Source organism: Rhincodon typus, unplaced genomic scaffold, assembly GCF_021869965.1.
Source record: "Rhincodon typus isolate 14 unplaced genomic scaffold, sRhiTyp1.1 hic_rhity00000736, whole genome shotgun sequence".
NCBI classification, from domain to species: domain Eukaryota; kingdom Metazoa; phylum Chordata; class Chondrichthyes; order Orectolobiformes; family Rhincodontidae; genus Rhincodon; species Rhincodon typus.
Window position 1 is genome coordinate 7,924 of NW_025966374.1, and position 14,749 is coordinate 22,672.

Consider the following 14,749-nt stretch of genomic DNA (forward strand, 5'->3'; position numbering starts at 1 on the left):
TTAATTATCAAGTCCTATCCCTCTTTGTTGTAACAAAATGCATTACCTTGTATTTACCCAGATTGAACTCTATCTGCCATTTTTCAGCCCATTCATCCATTTGATCGAAATCCTTTTGTTATCTTAGAAAACATTCTTTACTATCTGCTACGCCACTAATTTTGGTGGTTACCAGCAAATTTACTAACCATGCCTTCTTTATTTTTATCCAAATCATTAATATAAACGACAAAAGAGGACACAGAATCGATCGCTGTGGAACACCGCTGGTGACAGGCCTCCAGTCTGAAAAGCAACCTTCTATCTCCTGCAGTTATGCCAATTATGTATCCAATTGGCATGCTCATCCTGCATCCCACGTAACTTAACCTTACTAAAATTCGTGTAAACAACATCCACTGCTCTGCCCTCAATCATTGTGGTTACCTCCTCAATACACTCAATCAAGTTTGAGACACACTATTTTCCTTGCACATAACCATGTTGACTATCCTTAATCAATTTTTGCCTCTCTACAATGTTTATAAATCCTATCTTTTAGAATCACTTCCAACAACTTACCCACAACCGAAGTCAGATTCACACGACTATAGTGCCTCAGTTTCTGCTTACAACCCTAATTAAAACAGAGGCACAATGTTAACCACCTTCCAGTCATCAGGCACCTCACCCGTAATTATAGTTGATGCAAATGGTTAACGCTGGAAAAACAAGCTTAGGTGGGAAAGGAGATTCAACACATGAATATATTTAATGCTTTCTTACACAACCAGATGTTGCTTGGGATAGAAATAACCAGAGATCTAGGTGGACTGTCCACGCTAAAAAAAAATTGCCACATACTGTCCAGGGATATATAGGTTAGATGAGTACGCCATGGTAAAAATCCTTCGCAGAGTTACAAGGATTGGTGGTGGGATGGGTCTGGGTGAGATGCTGTTTGAAGTCAGTGCAGACTTGTTGGGCTGAATAGCCTCTTTCTGCACTGGGAAATAGGAATTCTTTGATCCCTGAGGACTGTAGATCCATAGCTGTTCAGTATGTTCAAGCCTGAAATGGATTTTTTTTGATATTGAAGAAACTTAGGGACTTGGGGATATTACAGGAAGGTGTTCAGCCACAATCACACTGAATGGTAAAGTAGACTTGAAGGATTCAATCATCCGACTAAGCTCCCTTTTCTTATGACTTCAGAGGCTTGCTGCTGTAATCCTGTAACATGGTCATCAATTCTGAGAAGCTGACAGAGGAGGATTTGGAGAGTGAGCAAATGCTTTTTGCATACCCCTGCTCTCCAATGTCTTGCATGGTGCTAGAGAGCAGGAAGCAGGCGGTTTACTTTTGGGCATGAAGTGAGGGGCTGGAACTGGTGACTTAACAAAAATGCTCCACACACATATGGATATTTTGCACCTTTGTTGTTGTGTGAGCACTGAGCAGTTCATTAGAGGAAGAGGCTTCAGACAGTTTCTCAGACTGATAGTGACAGGAAGTGAATTTAACTACAGAAGTGGTCTGCAATCTATAAGTAATTAAGTCACTTGTTAAATATTTTAAAATGTTAGTTCTATTCTTCCTTATGTAGGAGGCTTAGCAATTGTACTAGCTGATTCCTTGGATGAGATCAGCATTTTTAAAAAATGTTTTTAAAATATGTGTTTAAAAAGAGTCACCGGGTGGCAATTATTTTGAACTGATACCCAGATGGCAGTTGACGATGCAAATGCAACCTGAAGCAACAGAATCACTGAGTAAAACAGTGCAAGAGGCCATTTGGCCCATCATGTTTGTGCCAGCTTGTTGCCATACTGACCCATTTAGTCCAATTCCACCTGTCCTTTCCCTTGGTTCTATAAATGCTTTCTCCTAACAATTTAAGGAACTTATTTTTGAAAATTACCAAAAGCTACTCCACATCCCTTCAGGCAACAAAGGGACTTTTTTTAAAATTCAAATTCCACCATCAGCCATTTCAGGATTTGAAGTGTCCCCAGACATGATTCTTCTTCAGAAGACAGTGCCAGACTTGCTGAGTTTCTCCAGTATTTTCTATGTTTGTTTCAGATTTCCAGCATCTAGCAGAAACAGTGATTCACTTTTGTTCTCCTTACAATCTATTGCATTCACTCCTCCTCTGTCAGCAGCAGAAAATCCAAAATTTTCCAGCCCCTTCAGATCTGTAGAACAGTCATTGAAAATCAACTGTATTTCTGTCTGCTCACATGTGCCAGAGCTGCTGAGTTTTTTCAGCACTTTGCTTTTACTTCTTCAGTACAGTGATGGAATATCAGCCTTGATTTTTGTGCTCAATCCCTGGAGTGGGCTTTCCACCTGGAACTTTATGACTCTGAGGCTACAAATTGAGAATGGAGATATAGAAGGAAGATGGAAACGTAAACTAAGGTGCTGGAAATTGTGTAACAGATTGTTCAAGGGCTTGGAGAAAGAAAGGTTGATCTTGATGTTGGACCATGTTAAATGGACTAGCATAGATGGGGAAGAGCTTCAGTGCCCTTCAGGCTAGTTTCCTTTAAATGTTAACACAGCTTTTTGGGTACCGCAGTTTGCTGTATGTTTCCAATACTGTGTGCGCTTTTAGTGTGGACCACCTCACCTTTTGTTCTACCAAGCAGCAATCACTTTACAAATTAATAATCATAGAACCACCCGACAAGGGCTCCTAATTGAACCACATTTACAAGTGTTCGTTTGACTTGGAGAGACCTCCTTACTAGCTGGGAGTGGCAGGTTTTCAGAACCTGAAGCAGCTAAGTGCTTGTTTTGGAGACTTATAAAAATTAAATCTTAATGCTTTTTTTTCCTGTAAATCTATAATAGTGAGTAGGGCGAGTTTTTTAAATGTTTCACTAAGATCTGTCTCTTGATTAACTTTTTAAAAATATAAAACCACAGGTACTAAGTTATCCTACGCCAATGTTTTTAGAGCAGGTAAGACTTATTTTCTGGGTCTGTAGTTTGTTAAGATGCAGAGATGGCCTTTAATAGAGTGACGTGCTCTTCCTGTCAGATGTGGGAGATTAGGGAGAATTTCAAAGCTCCTGACGATTGGGTGCGCAGGAAGTGTGTTTGATTGCAAATCCCACTGAATTGCATAGATTGGTTGGAGCCTCAGTTACAGGCAATGAGGATATTTCAGGTACTGGGAGTGTGATGGATGGCAGTTTCAGGAAAGGAGAAAAACCTCACAGTCAGGCAGTTGGGTTACACTAGGAAAAGTAGGAGAGGTAGGCAGGTGTTTCCTGTAGCTACTTCTATCTCAAACGAATATGTTATTTTGGAAAATGTAGGGGTGGATGGACTCTCAGGGGAACGTAGCACTGACAACCAGGTTATGTACTGAAGACTGGCTCTACTGTAATGACGGGTATTTCAGGTTTCAAGTGATTGATGGTGATAGTCAGGGGCACTGATAGATGTTTCTGCAGTTGACAGCAAGGTATCAGAATGGTGTGTTGCCTCCCTGGTGACAGGATCAAGGATATCTTGGAGAAGGTGCAGAATATGCTGAAAGGGGAGAGTGACCAGCAGGAGGCCATTATACACATTGGTAGCAATGACATAGGAAGAGAAAGGGATGAGGCTCTGCAGAAAGAATACAGGAAATTAGGCAGGTTAAAAAGTAGGTCCTCAAGGGTAGTAATATCTGGACTACTACAAGTGACATGCTAGTGAGGGTAGGAATAGGAGGATAGAACAGATGAATGTGTGGCTGAGGAGCTGGTGAAGGGGGACAGGCATTTGAATTTTTGGATCATTGAAATCTCCTCTGGGACGGAAGTGGCCTGTTTAAGGAAGACAGGTTGCACCTGATTGAAAGGTAGCAATATCCTTGTAGGGAGATTTGTTGGTGTTACTCAGGACTTTATGTGGCGGGGTTTGGGGGCGTGGGTGTTGTGGTGGAGGTGGAGGGCAAAGAGATAGAGAAAAGAGATAAGTTTGAGGCTGGTTCAGTTGACAAGAAAAGTACAGTAGTCAAGGCAGGCAACACCGACAAATTTAACTCCATTTATTTCAATGAAAGAGACTTAACGGGTAAAGCAGATGAACTAAGGGCATGGTTGGGAACATGGGACTGGGATATCATAGCTATTACAGAAATATGGGCAAAAAAAAAAAAAGTGTAACTAGAGATTGAATAGGGCCCCTTAAAGATCAACAAGGCTGTCTATGTGGGGAACTGCAGGAGATGGGCGAGATACGAAACGAGTATTTCACATCAGTATTTATTGTGGAAACTGATATTGAAGCTAGAGAATGTGTAGTGATATCTTGAAAACTGTCCATATTACAGAGGTGGTGGTGCTGGAACCTTAAAATGCATGAAGGTGGATAAATCCCCAAGGCCTGATCAGGTGTACTCTAGAACTTTGTGGGAAGCTAGGGAAGTGATTGCTGGGCCCCTTGGTGAGACATCTGCATCATCGATAGCCGTGGACGAGGTGCCAGATGACTGGAGGTGACTAATGTGCCATTACTTAAGAAATGGTAGTAAGGAAAACAAGGGAACTATAGACTGGTGAGCCTGATATCAGTGGTGGGTAAGTTGTTAGAGGGGATTCTGAGGGATAGGATTTGTGTGTATTTGGAAAGGCAAGGTCTGATTAGAGATAGTCAACTTGGCTTTTTGTGTGGGAAATCATGTCTCACTAAATTGATTTGAGTTTTTTGAAGTGACAAAGACTGAAGAAGGCAAAGCAGCAGACATGGTCTATATGGACTTCAGCAAGGCTTTCAACAAGGTTCCGCATGGTAGACTGGTTAGCAAGGTTAGATCACATGGAATCCAGGGAGAGCTAGGTACTTGGATACAAAATGGGCTTGAAGGTAGGAGAGAGGGTGGTGGTGGAGGTGGTGTTTTTCAGACTGGAGGTCTATGATCAGCGATATGCTACAAGATTGGTGCTGGGTCCACTCCTTTTTGTCATTTTACATAAAATGATTTGGACGTGAATATAGAATAGCTAGTAAATTTGCAAATGACACCAAAACTGGCAGTGTAGTGGACAATGAAGAAGGTTATCTCAGAGTACAATACCTTGAGCAGATGGGCCGAGGAGTGGCTAATCGATTTAGCCAAATGGAGATGTTGCATTTTGGTAAGGCCCATCAGAGCAGAACTTGAACACTTAATGGTCAGGTCCTGGGGAGTGTTGCCAAACAAAGGGACCTCGGAGTGCAGGTCCCTATTTCCTTGAAGGTGGAGTCCCAGGTAGACAGGATAGTGCAGGCAGTGTTTGCCTTTATTGGTCAGTGCATTGAATATAGGAGTTGGGAGATCATGTTGTGGCTATACAGGACATATTTTTTGGAAAACTGCATTCAATTCTGGTCTCCCTGCTATTGGAAAGATGTTGTGAAACTTGAAAGGGTGCAGATAAGATTTATAAGGACATTGCCAAGGTTGGAGCGTTTGACCTATAGGGAGAGGCCTAATAGGCTAGGGCATTTTTCCTTGGAGTATTGGAAGCTGAGGGGTGACATTATAGAAGTTTATAAAATCGTGAGGAGCATGGATAGGGTGAATAGCCAAGGTCTTTTCCCCAGGGTAGGGGGAGTCCAAAACTAGACAGCATGGGTTTAAGGTGAGAGGGAAAAGATTTAAAAGAGACCTGAGGGGCACCTTTTTCACACAGAGGGTGGTGCGTGTATGGAATGAGCTGCCAGAGGAAGTGGTGGAGGCTGGTACAATTGCAACATTTAAAAGGCATCTGGACGGGTACATGAATAGGAAGGGTTTAGAGGGTATGGGCCAAATGTTTGCAAGTGGGACTAGATAATTTAGGATATCTAGTCAACATGGACAAGTTGGACTGAAGGGTCTGTTTCAATGTTCTAAACATTATGACTATGATAAATTTTTGAACAGTAAAGGAATTAAGGGTTATGGTGAGTGGGCGGGTAAGTGGAGCTGAGTCTCAAAGATCAGCCATGATCTTATTAAATGGCGGGGCAGGCTCGAGGGGCCAGACGGCCTACTCCTGCTCCTAGTTCTAATGTTCTTATGTTCTTATAACATTACTTGGGTCTCAGGATCAAGAGTCCAGCGACAATACCACATTATGTCACTTCCCCATCCTTGCTCCTATGTCCTATGTTCCCATGCAAGTTCTTGGCAAGAGCAACTCACTTGGTTCCGTTGTCCTGACTTTTCACTGTAGCCTTGCAATCTCTTCCAATAACAGAGATTCAGCAGGCCAAATGGAGTCATGGTCAATACTGAGCCATGATCTTGTTAAAGGTTAGGGCATGGCCTGCTCCTATTCCTATATTCTTATTAAACAATGAGGCCTCATCAAATTGATGTGTTCATGAAAGTGTTTCACACAACAAATGACTGCAAAGTTATGTGCAATAATCTTACACAATTGAGAACCCTCTGGCTCTCACTCAACTGCTTTTTCTTGTAATGATCAGGGACATTGAAAAGCAGCAAGCAATCTGTCTGTGGATATCACAGCTTTGTGCAATCATGTCCTTGCCAGACACACTCATCCATTTACAAGCTTGGGTTATGGGATAGTGGTCAGCAATGTGAACTGTAGCTCTTGCAGTCAGAAATTTCTTGCAAGACAATTAGATTCTATCAACTTGTGCTGTTCTGAGCTACCTCCACGATCTGAGACGGATCTCAGAATAGCTCTGCACTACACTTCTCCATGCTACACAAGATCTTGGAAGCATTCATTCACCAACTGAGCAGAAGCTGCCGGAATTTTCACTTCAAAAGCCAAACCTGCAGCCACTGAGTTTTCATGCTGATCATGTGATTGAACTCACACAAAACTCCTTTTAAAGTAGACTTTCACTATCAGTGCAAGTTTAGATCACGAAACGTACCAGTTACACTTCAATTCAGATGATTCATTAGCCTTTGCAATCTTGATTGCAAACAGGAGTCTGCTCCTATACCACAGTCTCAAACAATAGCACCGCTTCCTGTACACTTAAAACTAGTTGTACAAAATTGGTTAATCAAGCTGTACCAAACTATGTAACAGCTGCCTGGGCTGACACCATTTTGTCATCCTTCACTGGTTTATGATAACTAAAGTGTATTAAATACAAAGGAGCTGCCTCTAAGCTTACCCCAGCAGCAAGCTGGTTAACTGGTGGATATCACAGATGTATCCAATTTAGTCTTAGTCTGATGCCCATCAATGCACATCATGATCCAAGGCTGAAATTTAAGATACATGGGCATTACAAACACAGCCAGATTTGTTCAGGTCTGCTTGATTTGCAGAGTGCAACGAGTTTGTTGAATGCTTGGCGGTGCACACATAACTGAAGTGTTCCTAAAGGCATGCACCAAGAACAACATGAGTCCACTGTTCAAGTCTGCAGTCCTAACAGAATGTCCGCTGCCTTTAAATATCTGTTGCCTGAAAGAGGTCACAAGCTGAGCAGATAATACAATATGGACCAATGTTATTCAGGGCCTTGGGAGTGAGGACACTCTGAGTATCTTAATGATATTGCACCGCCTGTTGAGTTTGGGAAAAAAAAATCCAGAAAGGTCATTAGCTCATCTCATCCTGTGCTACGCCGGCTTAGTATTTCTGAGGTAGGCAAGAGAAAGAAATCGTTAGGATGCCTATTGAAATGCACACATTATTGTGAACTCACTTTAACAAATTACCTTCTGACACTCACCAGCTTAGTAAATGATCACTCAGATGGGGTACAGAAAGATGGCCGAGGACATTGGCAGCCTAATAAAAGTCAGCCTGTCAGGAGTAGCGGGGACAAAGAATTCACAATTTAGTGTTTTATAGTAGCTTGAGAGAGAGAGTAGGCTAAGTGATTGTAGGAAAGGTTTGACATATAAATTCTTAACACCTTGAACTGTGAGCAGTGAAAAGGCCAACTTTGTTTTGCATAAATAGGCCTTATTCTCACACAGTAACTGACCATCTACCAACCGAGATTAGTTTAACAGCCTATGAGGCAGTGCTAAACCCAGCGTGTAAATGAGAATATATTCTGAAGATCTTATCCTCTGATGACCTAAAAAGGACTTTTTTTTGTTTAAAATAGGCTTTCGCTTCTTGAAACCAAACACAGGAAATGGAACATGAACCAAGAATTCATAGTCAGTGCAAGTGCAGACTGTAAAACATGTTAGATCCTGTGAAATTTGCTGAAACTATTCATAACCTTCAGGGTTTGAGCAGACAAAAAATCAGAAAACAAGCCAAATAATTTAAAATAAATAAACACCACATTTTTCAATTCAGCTAAACTCTCACTCACCTCACCCTTGTGTACGAGTATAGACAGTTTCCCCATACACCCAATTTGTCAAAAGTAGGCTTTATGCTGAGCTTCAAACCAATTTGATTCATTTTACGTAATAACAAGAAACAGCTGAAGGCAATAGATACTGTAATATCTATGGGTCCCAACAACGTTCTGGAATAGTATATATGATCAAGGAGCAGGAGTAAGCCACTTGACTCAAGTTTGCTCTGCCACACAAGACGATCATGGCTGATCTGATTATCCATACTCCTGCTGACCACTAATAACCTTTCACACTCTTTCTTACCAAGAGCCCAGCCACCTCCTCTTTAGAAATATTTAATAGCTGTGCTCCCACTAATGGTTCAGACGAGTTCCAAATATTCACATTCCTCAGATAAAAAAACATCAGATTTAAATCTGTTTTAAATAAATGACCCCTTACTTTTAACCAGGACAGCACGGTGGCTCAGTGGCTAGCACTGCTGCCTCACATCACCGGAGACCCGGGTTCGACTCCAGTTTCGGATGACTCTGTGTAGAGTTTGCATATTCTCCTGGTGTCTACGGGGGTTTCCACCGGGTGCTCCAGTTTCCTCCCACAATCCAAAGATGTGCAGGTTAGGGTGGATTGGCCATACTACATTGTCCCATAGCGTCCAGGGATGTGCAGTCTGGGTAGGTTACTTTTCGGAAGGTCAGTGTGGACTTGATGGGCCAAAAGGCCTGTCCGCACAGTGTAGGGATTCTACGATTCTGCTAGTGACCCGCAGTTAGAGATTATTCTGCAAGAGGAAACATCCTCTCTCCCAGACTGAGATAAATAGATCAGGACAAAAGCAAAGTTGCTGGAAAAGCTCAGCAGCTCTGGCAGCATCTGTGAAGAAAAAAAAAAAAAATCAGAGTTACCGATTCGGGTCTGGTGACCATTCCTCAGGTAATCAAGAACCTATTTATTAGGGGAAAATCAAGATTATGGGGAAAAGGCAGGAAACTGGGTATGAGTAATGTCAGATCAGCCATGATCCTATTGAATGACAGAGCAGGCTTGAGGGCCCAAACAGTCTACTCCTATTTCTGTTTCTAATAGTCTTATGGTTTAGTAGGAGACCAATACTATACACAATACTCCAGATATGGTCTCACCTGTGCCCCATATAACAGAAGCATACCTTCCCTACATATGTACTCCATTCTCCTTGTGATACACTAATGTTCTCGGAGCTTTCTTAATTGCTTGTTATACCTGCATACAAATTCATGTTCAGGGACACCCAGACCTGTAAGCGTCACAGAACTCTGCATCTCTCAACATTTATTAAAAAGCTTGGTTTTTATTCTTCTTGCCAAAATGGACAATTTCACATTTGCCCAGATATGGGGCCCAAATCTGCTCAAAATACTCCAAACGCAGTCTGACCAGAAGCTTATATAGCCTTAGCAGTACACCCCCAGCTCTTGTATTCTAGACCTCTCAAAATGATTGCTAAAATTACATTTGCCTTCCTAGCTGCAAGATGAATCTGCATGATAACCTCAAAAGAATCCTGAACTTGGACTCTAGTTCCTGTGCTTCAGACTTCCAAAACCTCTTTATTTACAGAAATATTTATATATGCCTTTATTCTTCTTACCAAAGTGCATAACCTCATCCTTTCCCACATTGTATTCCATCTGCCACTTCTTTGTCCAATCTCCAAGCCTGTCCAAGTCTTCCTGCAACTTCTCAGCTTGTTTAACACTACCTGTCTCTCTAGCTTTGTGTCACCTGCTTAATAACAATGCCTTCAATTCTTTAATCCAGATCGTTAATCTATAACATGAATAGTTGTGGTCCCAACACTGATCCCTGCAGAATTCCACTAATCAGCTGCCTGCCATCTTGAAAAAGACCCCTTCATCCTCACTCTCTGCCTTCTGCCAGTCAGTCAGTCAATACTCTATCCATGACAGTACCTTGCCCCTAACACCATGGGCACTTATTAACAACCTCTTGTGTGGCACCTTGTCAAAGGCCTTCTACAAATCAAAATAAATCATGTGTGGTGGTTCTCCGTTGTCTAACTTGCTTGTTACCTCCTCAAAGAATTCCCAGAGATTTGTCAGACATGACATGCCCTTGATGAAGTCATGCTGATTCAGCCCTACCATGCACTTCCAAGTACTCCATAATCTCAACCTTAATAATAGATTTTAAAATTTTTTTCATTCATTCATGGGATAAGGGCATCACTGACTAGGCAGCACTTATTGCCCATCCCTAATTGCCCAGAGGGCAGTTAAGAGTCAACCACATTACTCTGGGTCTGGAGTCACATGTAGGCCAGACCAGGTGAGGATGGCAGTACCTTTCCCTAAAGGAAATCAGTGAACCAGATCGGTTTTTACTGACAATCAATGGATTCACAGTTATCATTAGATTCTTAATTCCAGATGATATTCATTGAGTTCAAATTCCACCATCTGCTGTGGTGGGATTCAAACGCAGGTCCCCAGAACATTATCTGGTTCTCTGGATTAACTGTCCGGTGATAATATCACTAGGCTATCACCTCCCCCATCTTGCCAATGACTGAAGTCAGGCTAACTGGCCTAGAATTTCCCATCTTCTGCTTCCCTCTCATCTTAAACAAGGGTGTAGTCATCTTCCGGTCCTTTGGGACCCTCCCTGACTCTAGTGATTCCTGAAAGACCACCACCAATGCCTCCACAATTTCCTCAGCTATCTCCTTCAGAACTCTGGGGTGTAGTCAACACAGTCTGGATGGTTTATTCACCTTCAGAATTTTCAGCTTTACCAGCACCTTCTCCTTAGTAAAAACCAAAAGAACTGCGGATGCTGTAAATCAGGAACAAAAACAAAATTGCTGGAAAAGCTCAGCAGGTCTGGCAGCATCTGTGAAGGAGAAAACAGAGTTAACATTTCTGGTCCGGTAATCCTTCCTCAGTTCTGATTGTTTGTTTTTGCTCCTTCTCCTTAGTGATGGCCTCTACACTCGCCTCCATCCCTTAATTCTTGAAGTTCTGATATGTTACTGGCGTCTTACACCATGAAAACTGATGCAAAGTACTCATTCAGATTCACAGCCATTTCTTTGTTTCTCCATTATTGTTTCTCTAGCCACACGTCCAGTGTTCCAATGTTCACTCTTGCCTCCCTCCTAGCTTTTGTATAGCTAAAAAAAAGTTTGCATTCTTTTGTAGTACTAGCTATCTTACCCTCATGTCACCTCCCCACCCCATTGTATTTTTAATTATCCTTTTCTGATTCTTAAAGGCTTCCTTTTTAAGACTCTGGCTTCTCACTAATCTTAACCATATTGTATGCATTTTCTTTTGCTTTAATGTGGTCCCAGACTTCCCCTGTTAGCTACGGTTGCCTTGTCCTTCCCTTGGCGTGTTTCTTTTTCCTTGGGATGAATTTCAGCTGTGCCTTCAGAAGTGTCCCCTTAAAAACTCCTGTCATTGCTGCTCCATCATCTTCCCTGCTAGGATGCCCTTCCAATCAACTCTGGCCAGCTCCTCCCTCATGTCTTTGTAGTTACCCAAACTCAATTGCAATATCATTACATCTGACTCCATCTTCTCCTCCTCAAATTGAACGGCGAATTCTATCATATCATGGTCACTGCCCGCAGGGAGTTCCTTCACCTTAAGCTCCCTAATCAAGTCAGCCTCAATACACATTACCAAATCTGGAACTGCCTGTTCCCTCATGATCTCTATCACAAGTTACTCCAAATAACCTTCCATGAATTCCTTTTCTTGGGATTCACTACAAAGTGGATTTTCCTAGTCCACCCGCACAGTGAAGTCCCCCATGATTATTGTAATAGCGCCTCTCTTACATACCTTTTCTACCCAAATCCTGACTACTGAGAGGACACCTCTACATGACTCCCATTTTCAGGATCTTTTCTTCCTTTGCAGTTTCTCAAATACACCTGAACAGATTCTAAACTTTCTGACCCTATATTCCTTCTTGCTAGTGACTCAATTTCATTTCTTACCAACAAGGCAACCATGACCCTCTGCCTGGCCTTTGACAAAATGCATATTCTTGGATATTTAGTTTGACCTCATTACAATCTCAGATGCCCACATCATACCTGCTGATTTCCATCAGTACTATACGCTCGTTTAGCTGGTTTCATATACTGTGTGTATTTAAGTACAATACCCACAATCCTGTGGCTTGGAGATAATAAGGGCTACAGATTCTGGAAGCTACAGTCAATAAATGTGGAGGTGGAAAAGCACAGCAGGTCAAACAGCATCCCAGCAGCAGGGAAGTCAATGTTTTGGGCAAAAACCCTTCATCAGGATTGGGGACGGAAGCCCAGAAATAAATAGAGGGAGGATGGTGGGGCAGGGAAGAAGGATAGAAGAGATGGTGGATAGGTGGATGCAGGTAAGCGATTATTGTGATTGGTCCATGGGAAGGGTGCTGCAGATAGGTGAGTAGGAAGGTGGACAGGTTAGGTTAGATCAGGTCAGGATAGGATAGGAGGGGGAGAGGCGGACATGGGATAAGGGTGGAGGGATTTTGAAGCTGGTGAAGTCAATGTTAAGGTTATTGGGTTGTAAGCTTCCAAGGTAAAATATTAGGTGTTGTTCCTCCAGTTTAAGTTTGATCTCACTCAGAGTGGAGGAGGCCAAGGACAGACATGTTGTTGGGATTGGGAGTGAGAATTTAAATGAGTGGCAACCAGAAGGTCAGGTTGGTTAGTGCGTGCAGAGCGCAGATGCTCCATGAACCAGTCCCGGTGCCTGCGTTTGGTCTCCCCGACATAGAGGAGACCACATTGGGAGCAACAGATAAGATTGAATGAAGTGCAGGTGGCTATCTGCCACATCTGGAAAGATTGTTTTGAGCAATGGAGGGAGGAGAGAAGGGAGGTGTGCAGGTAGGTGTTGCACCTCTTGCGGTCACAGGGAAAGGCACAGGGTGTGGTGGATGGGTTGGTGGGGAGTGTAGAGCGGACATGGGAGTCATGGAATGAACGGTCCCTATGGAAAGTGAACAGGGATGGGGAGGGAAATATCTTTTTGGTGGTGGGCTCTGATTGTAGGTGGTGGAAATGTCAGAGAATGATCTGGAGGTTGGTGGGGGTATGTGAGGACTAAGGGGACTCTATTCTTATTGCTGTTGGGGGGGATGGAGTTCGAGGGCAGAAGTGCAGGAAATGGAGGAGATGCGGCTGAGGGCGTGCTTAACTACAGACGAGGGGAAATTACAGTCCCTAAAGTAGGAAGATATCTGGGGTGCCCTGGAGTGGAACACCTCATCCTGGGAGCAGATGCAGCAGAGGCAGAGGAATTGGGAGAATGGGATAGCATTTTTGCAGGAGGGTGGGAGAGAGATGAGATGTAGTCGAGGTAGTCGTGGGAGTCAGTGGGTTTGAAACGGACGTCGGTGGTGAGTTAATTTCCGGAGATGGAGAGGTCCAGGAAGGGGAGGAAGATGTCAGAAATGCTTTAGGTGAATTTGAGGGCAGGGCTTACTCCTGCCTATTTTGCACCAACATGGACCATAACCACTGGATCCTCTCCCTCTCTCTTCAATATCCTTTTGAGCGGTCTCAAGATGTCCTTCACCTTGGCACCAGGTAGGCAGCACACCATACGGGACTCACGATCCTGCTCACCAACGATGCTATCTGTGCCTCTATTTATAGAATCCCCTACCACTATCACTTTTCTTTGTGTTTCCACCCCCCACCCCAGTTTGAATGGCTTTCTGGTCCCATATTGCAGTGGTCAGTTTGGCCATCTTCCTCACAGCCTACAACAAGTATCTCGTATCTGTTGGGCAAGGTCAAGAGCTGAGGCTCCTCCAATCCTACGTGCCATGTAGGAACTTCCAAGATTCCCAGTGATAAAGGAACCAACTTCAGAATAGTGGGTAGCTTGGATATAATTTAAAATTACTATCTAGGATGCATAGATAGAATTGTTTAATTTAGTTGTCAGTATATAGTGTCTCAAAACAAGAGCAAGAAAACTCTGGAGAACATTTAATAATGGAGTACTGTAGGAGGATTTGCAGTATGATTGAGACACAAAGAGGATGTTGCATCAGCTCAGCTAATGGCTAAGCAAAATGTTGCAATTAGATACAATTAGCCAACATCAACTGTTCATTAACAGTACCAGCAACTCAAACCATCATTTACAAACATAAGCTAGGAACAGGATTAGGCCATTTGGAGATTTCATTTTAAACAATGAGAAAGACTTCCTAGCGAATCATCTGGTTTGGTTTATATTGGGAGAATTTGAGTGCGCAACATAAATAGTACAGTGCATTAGGTGTTCATATGGAAGACGCCGGAATTTTTGGGGGATGTTTGGGGGTAACACCTAAAACAATTTTTTTGGGGGGTAGGGGTATGTGTGAGGGAAAAAAAAAGCTTTTTGTTTTTAGTAGGGCAGTTGGAGAGAGTTCAGAAAAGATTTACCAGGATGTTGCCAGGACTGAAGAGTT

At 42.8% G+C, this 14,749-nt stretch overlaps 1 protein-coding gene across 1 annotated transcript in view; it reads right to left on the reverse strand.

Moving 5' to 3' along the window:
• Positions 1-593: 593 nt before the first annotated feature.
• Positions 594-14,749, reverse strand: part of LOC109932533 (E3 ubiquitin-protein ligase RNF167-like) — a 37,690-nt gene continuing 23,534 nt past the window's right edge. Inside the window, exon 7 of the mRNA XM_048621533.1 lies at positions 594-616. Coding sequence (XP_048477490.1) covers positions 609-616 — 8 coding nt within the window. The 3' untranslated portion in view covers positions 594-608. The remainder of the gene's footprint in view (positions 617-14,749) is intronic.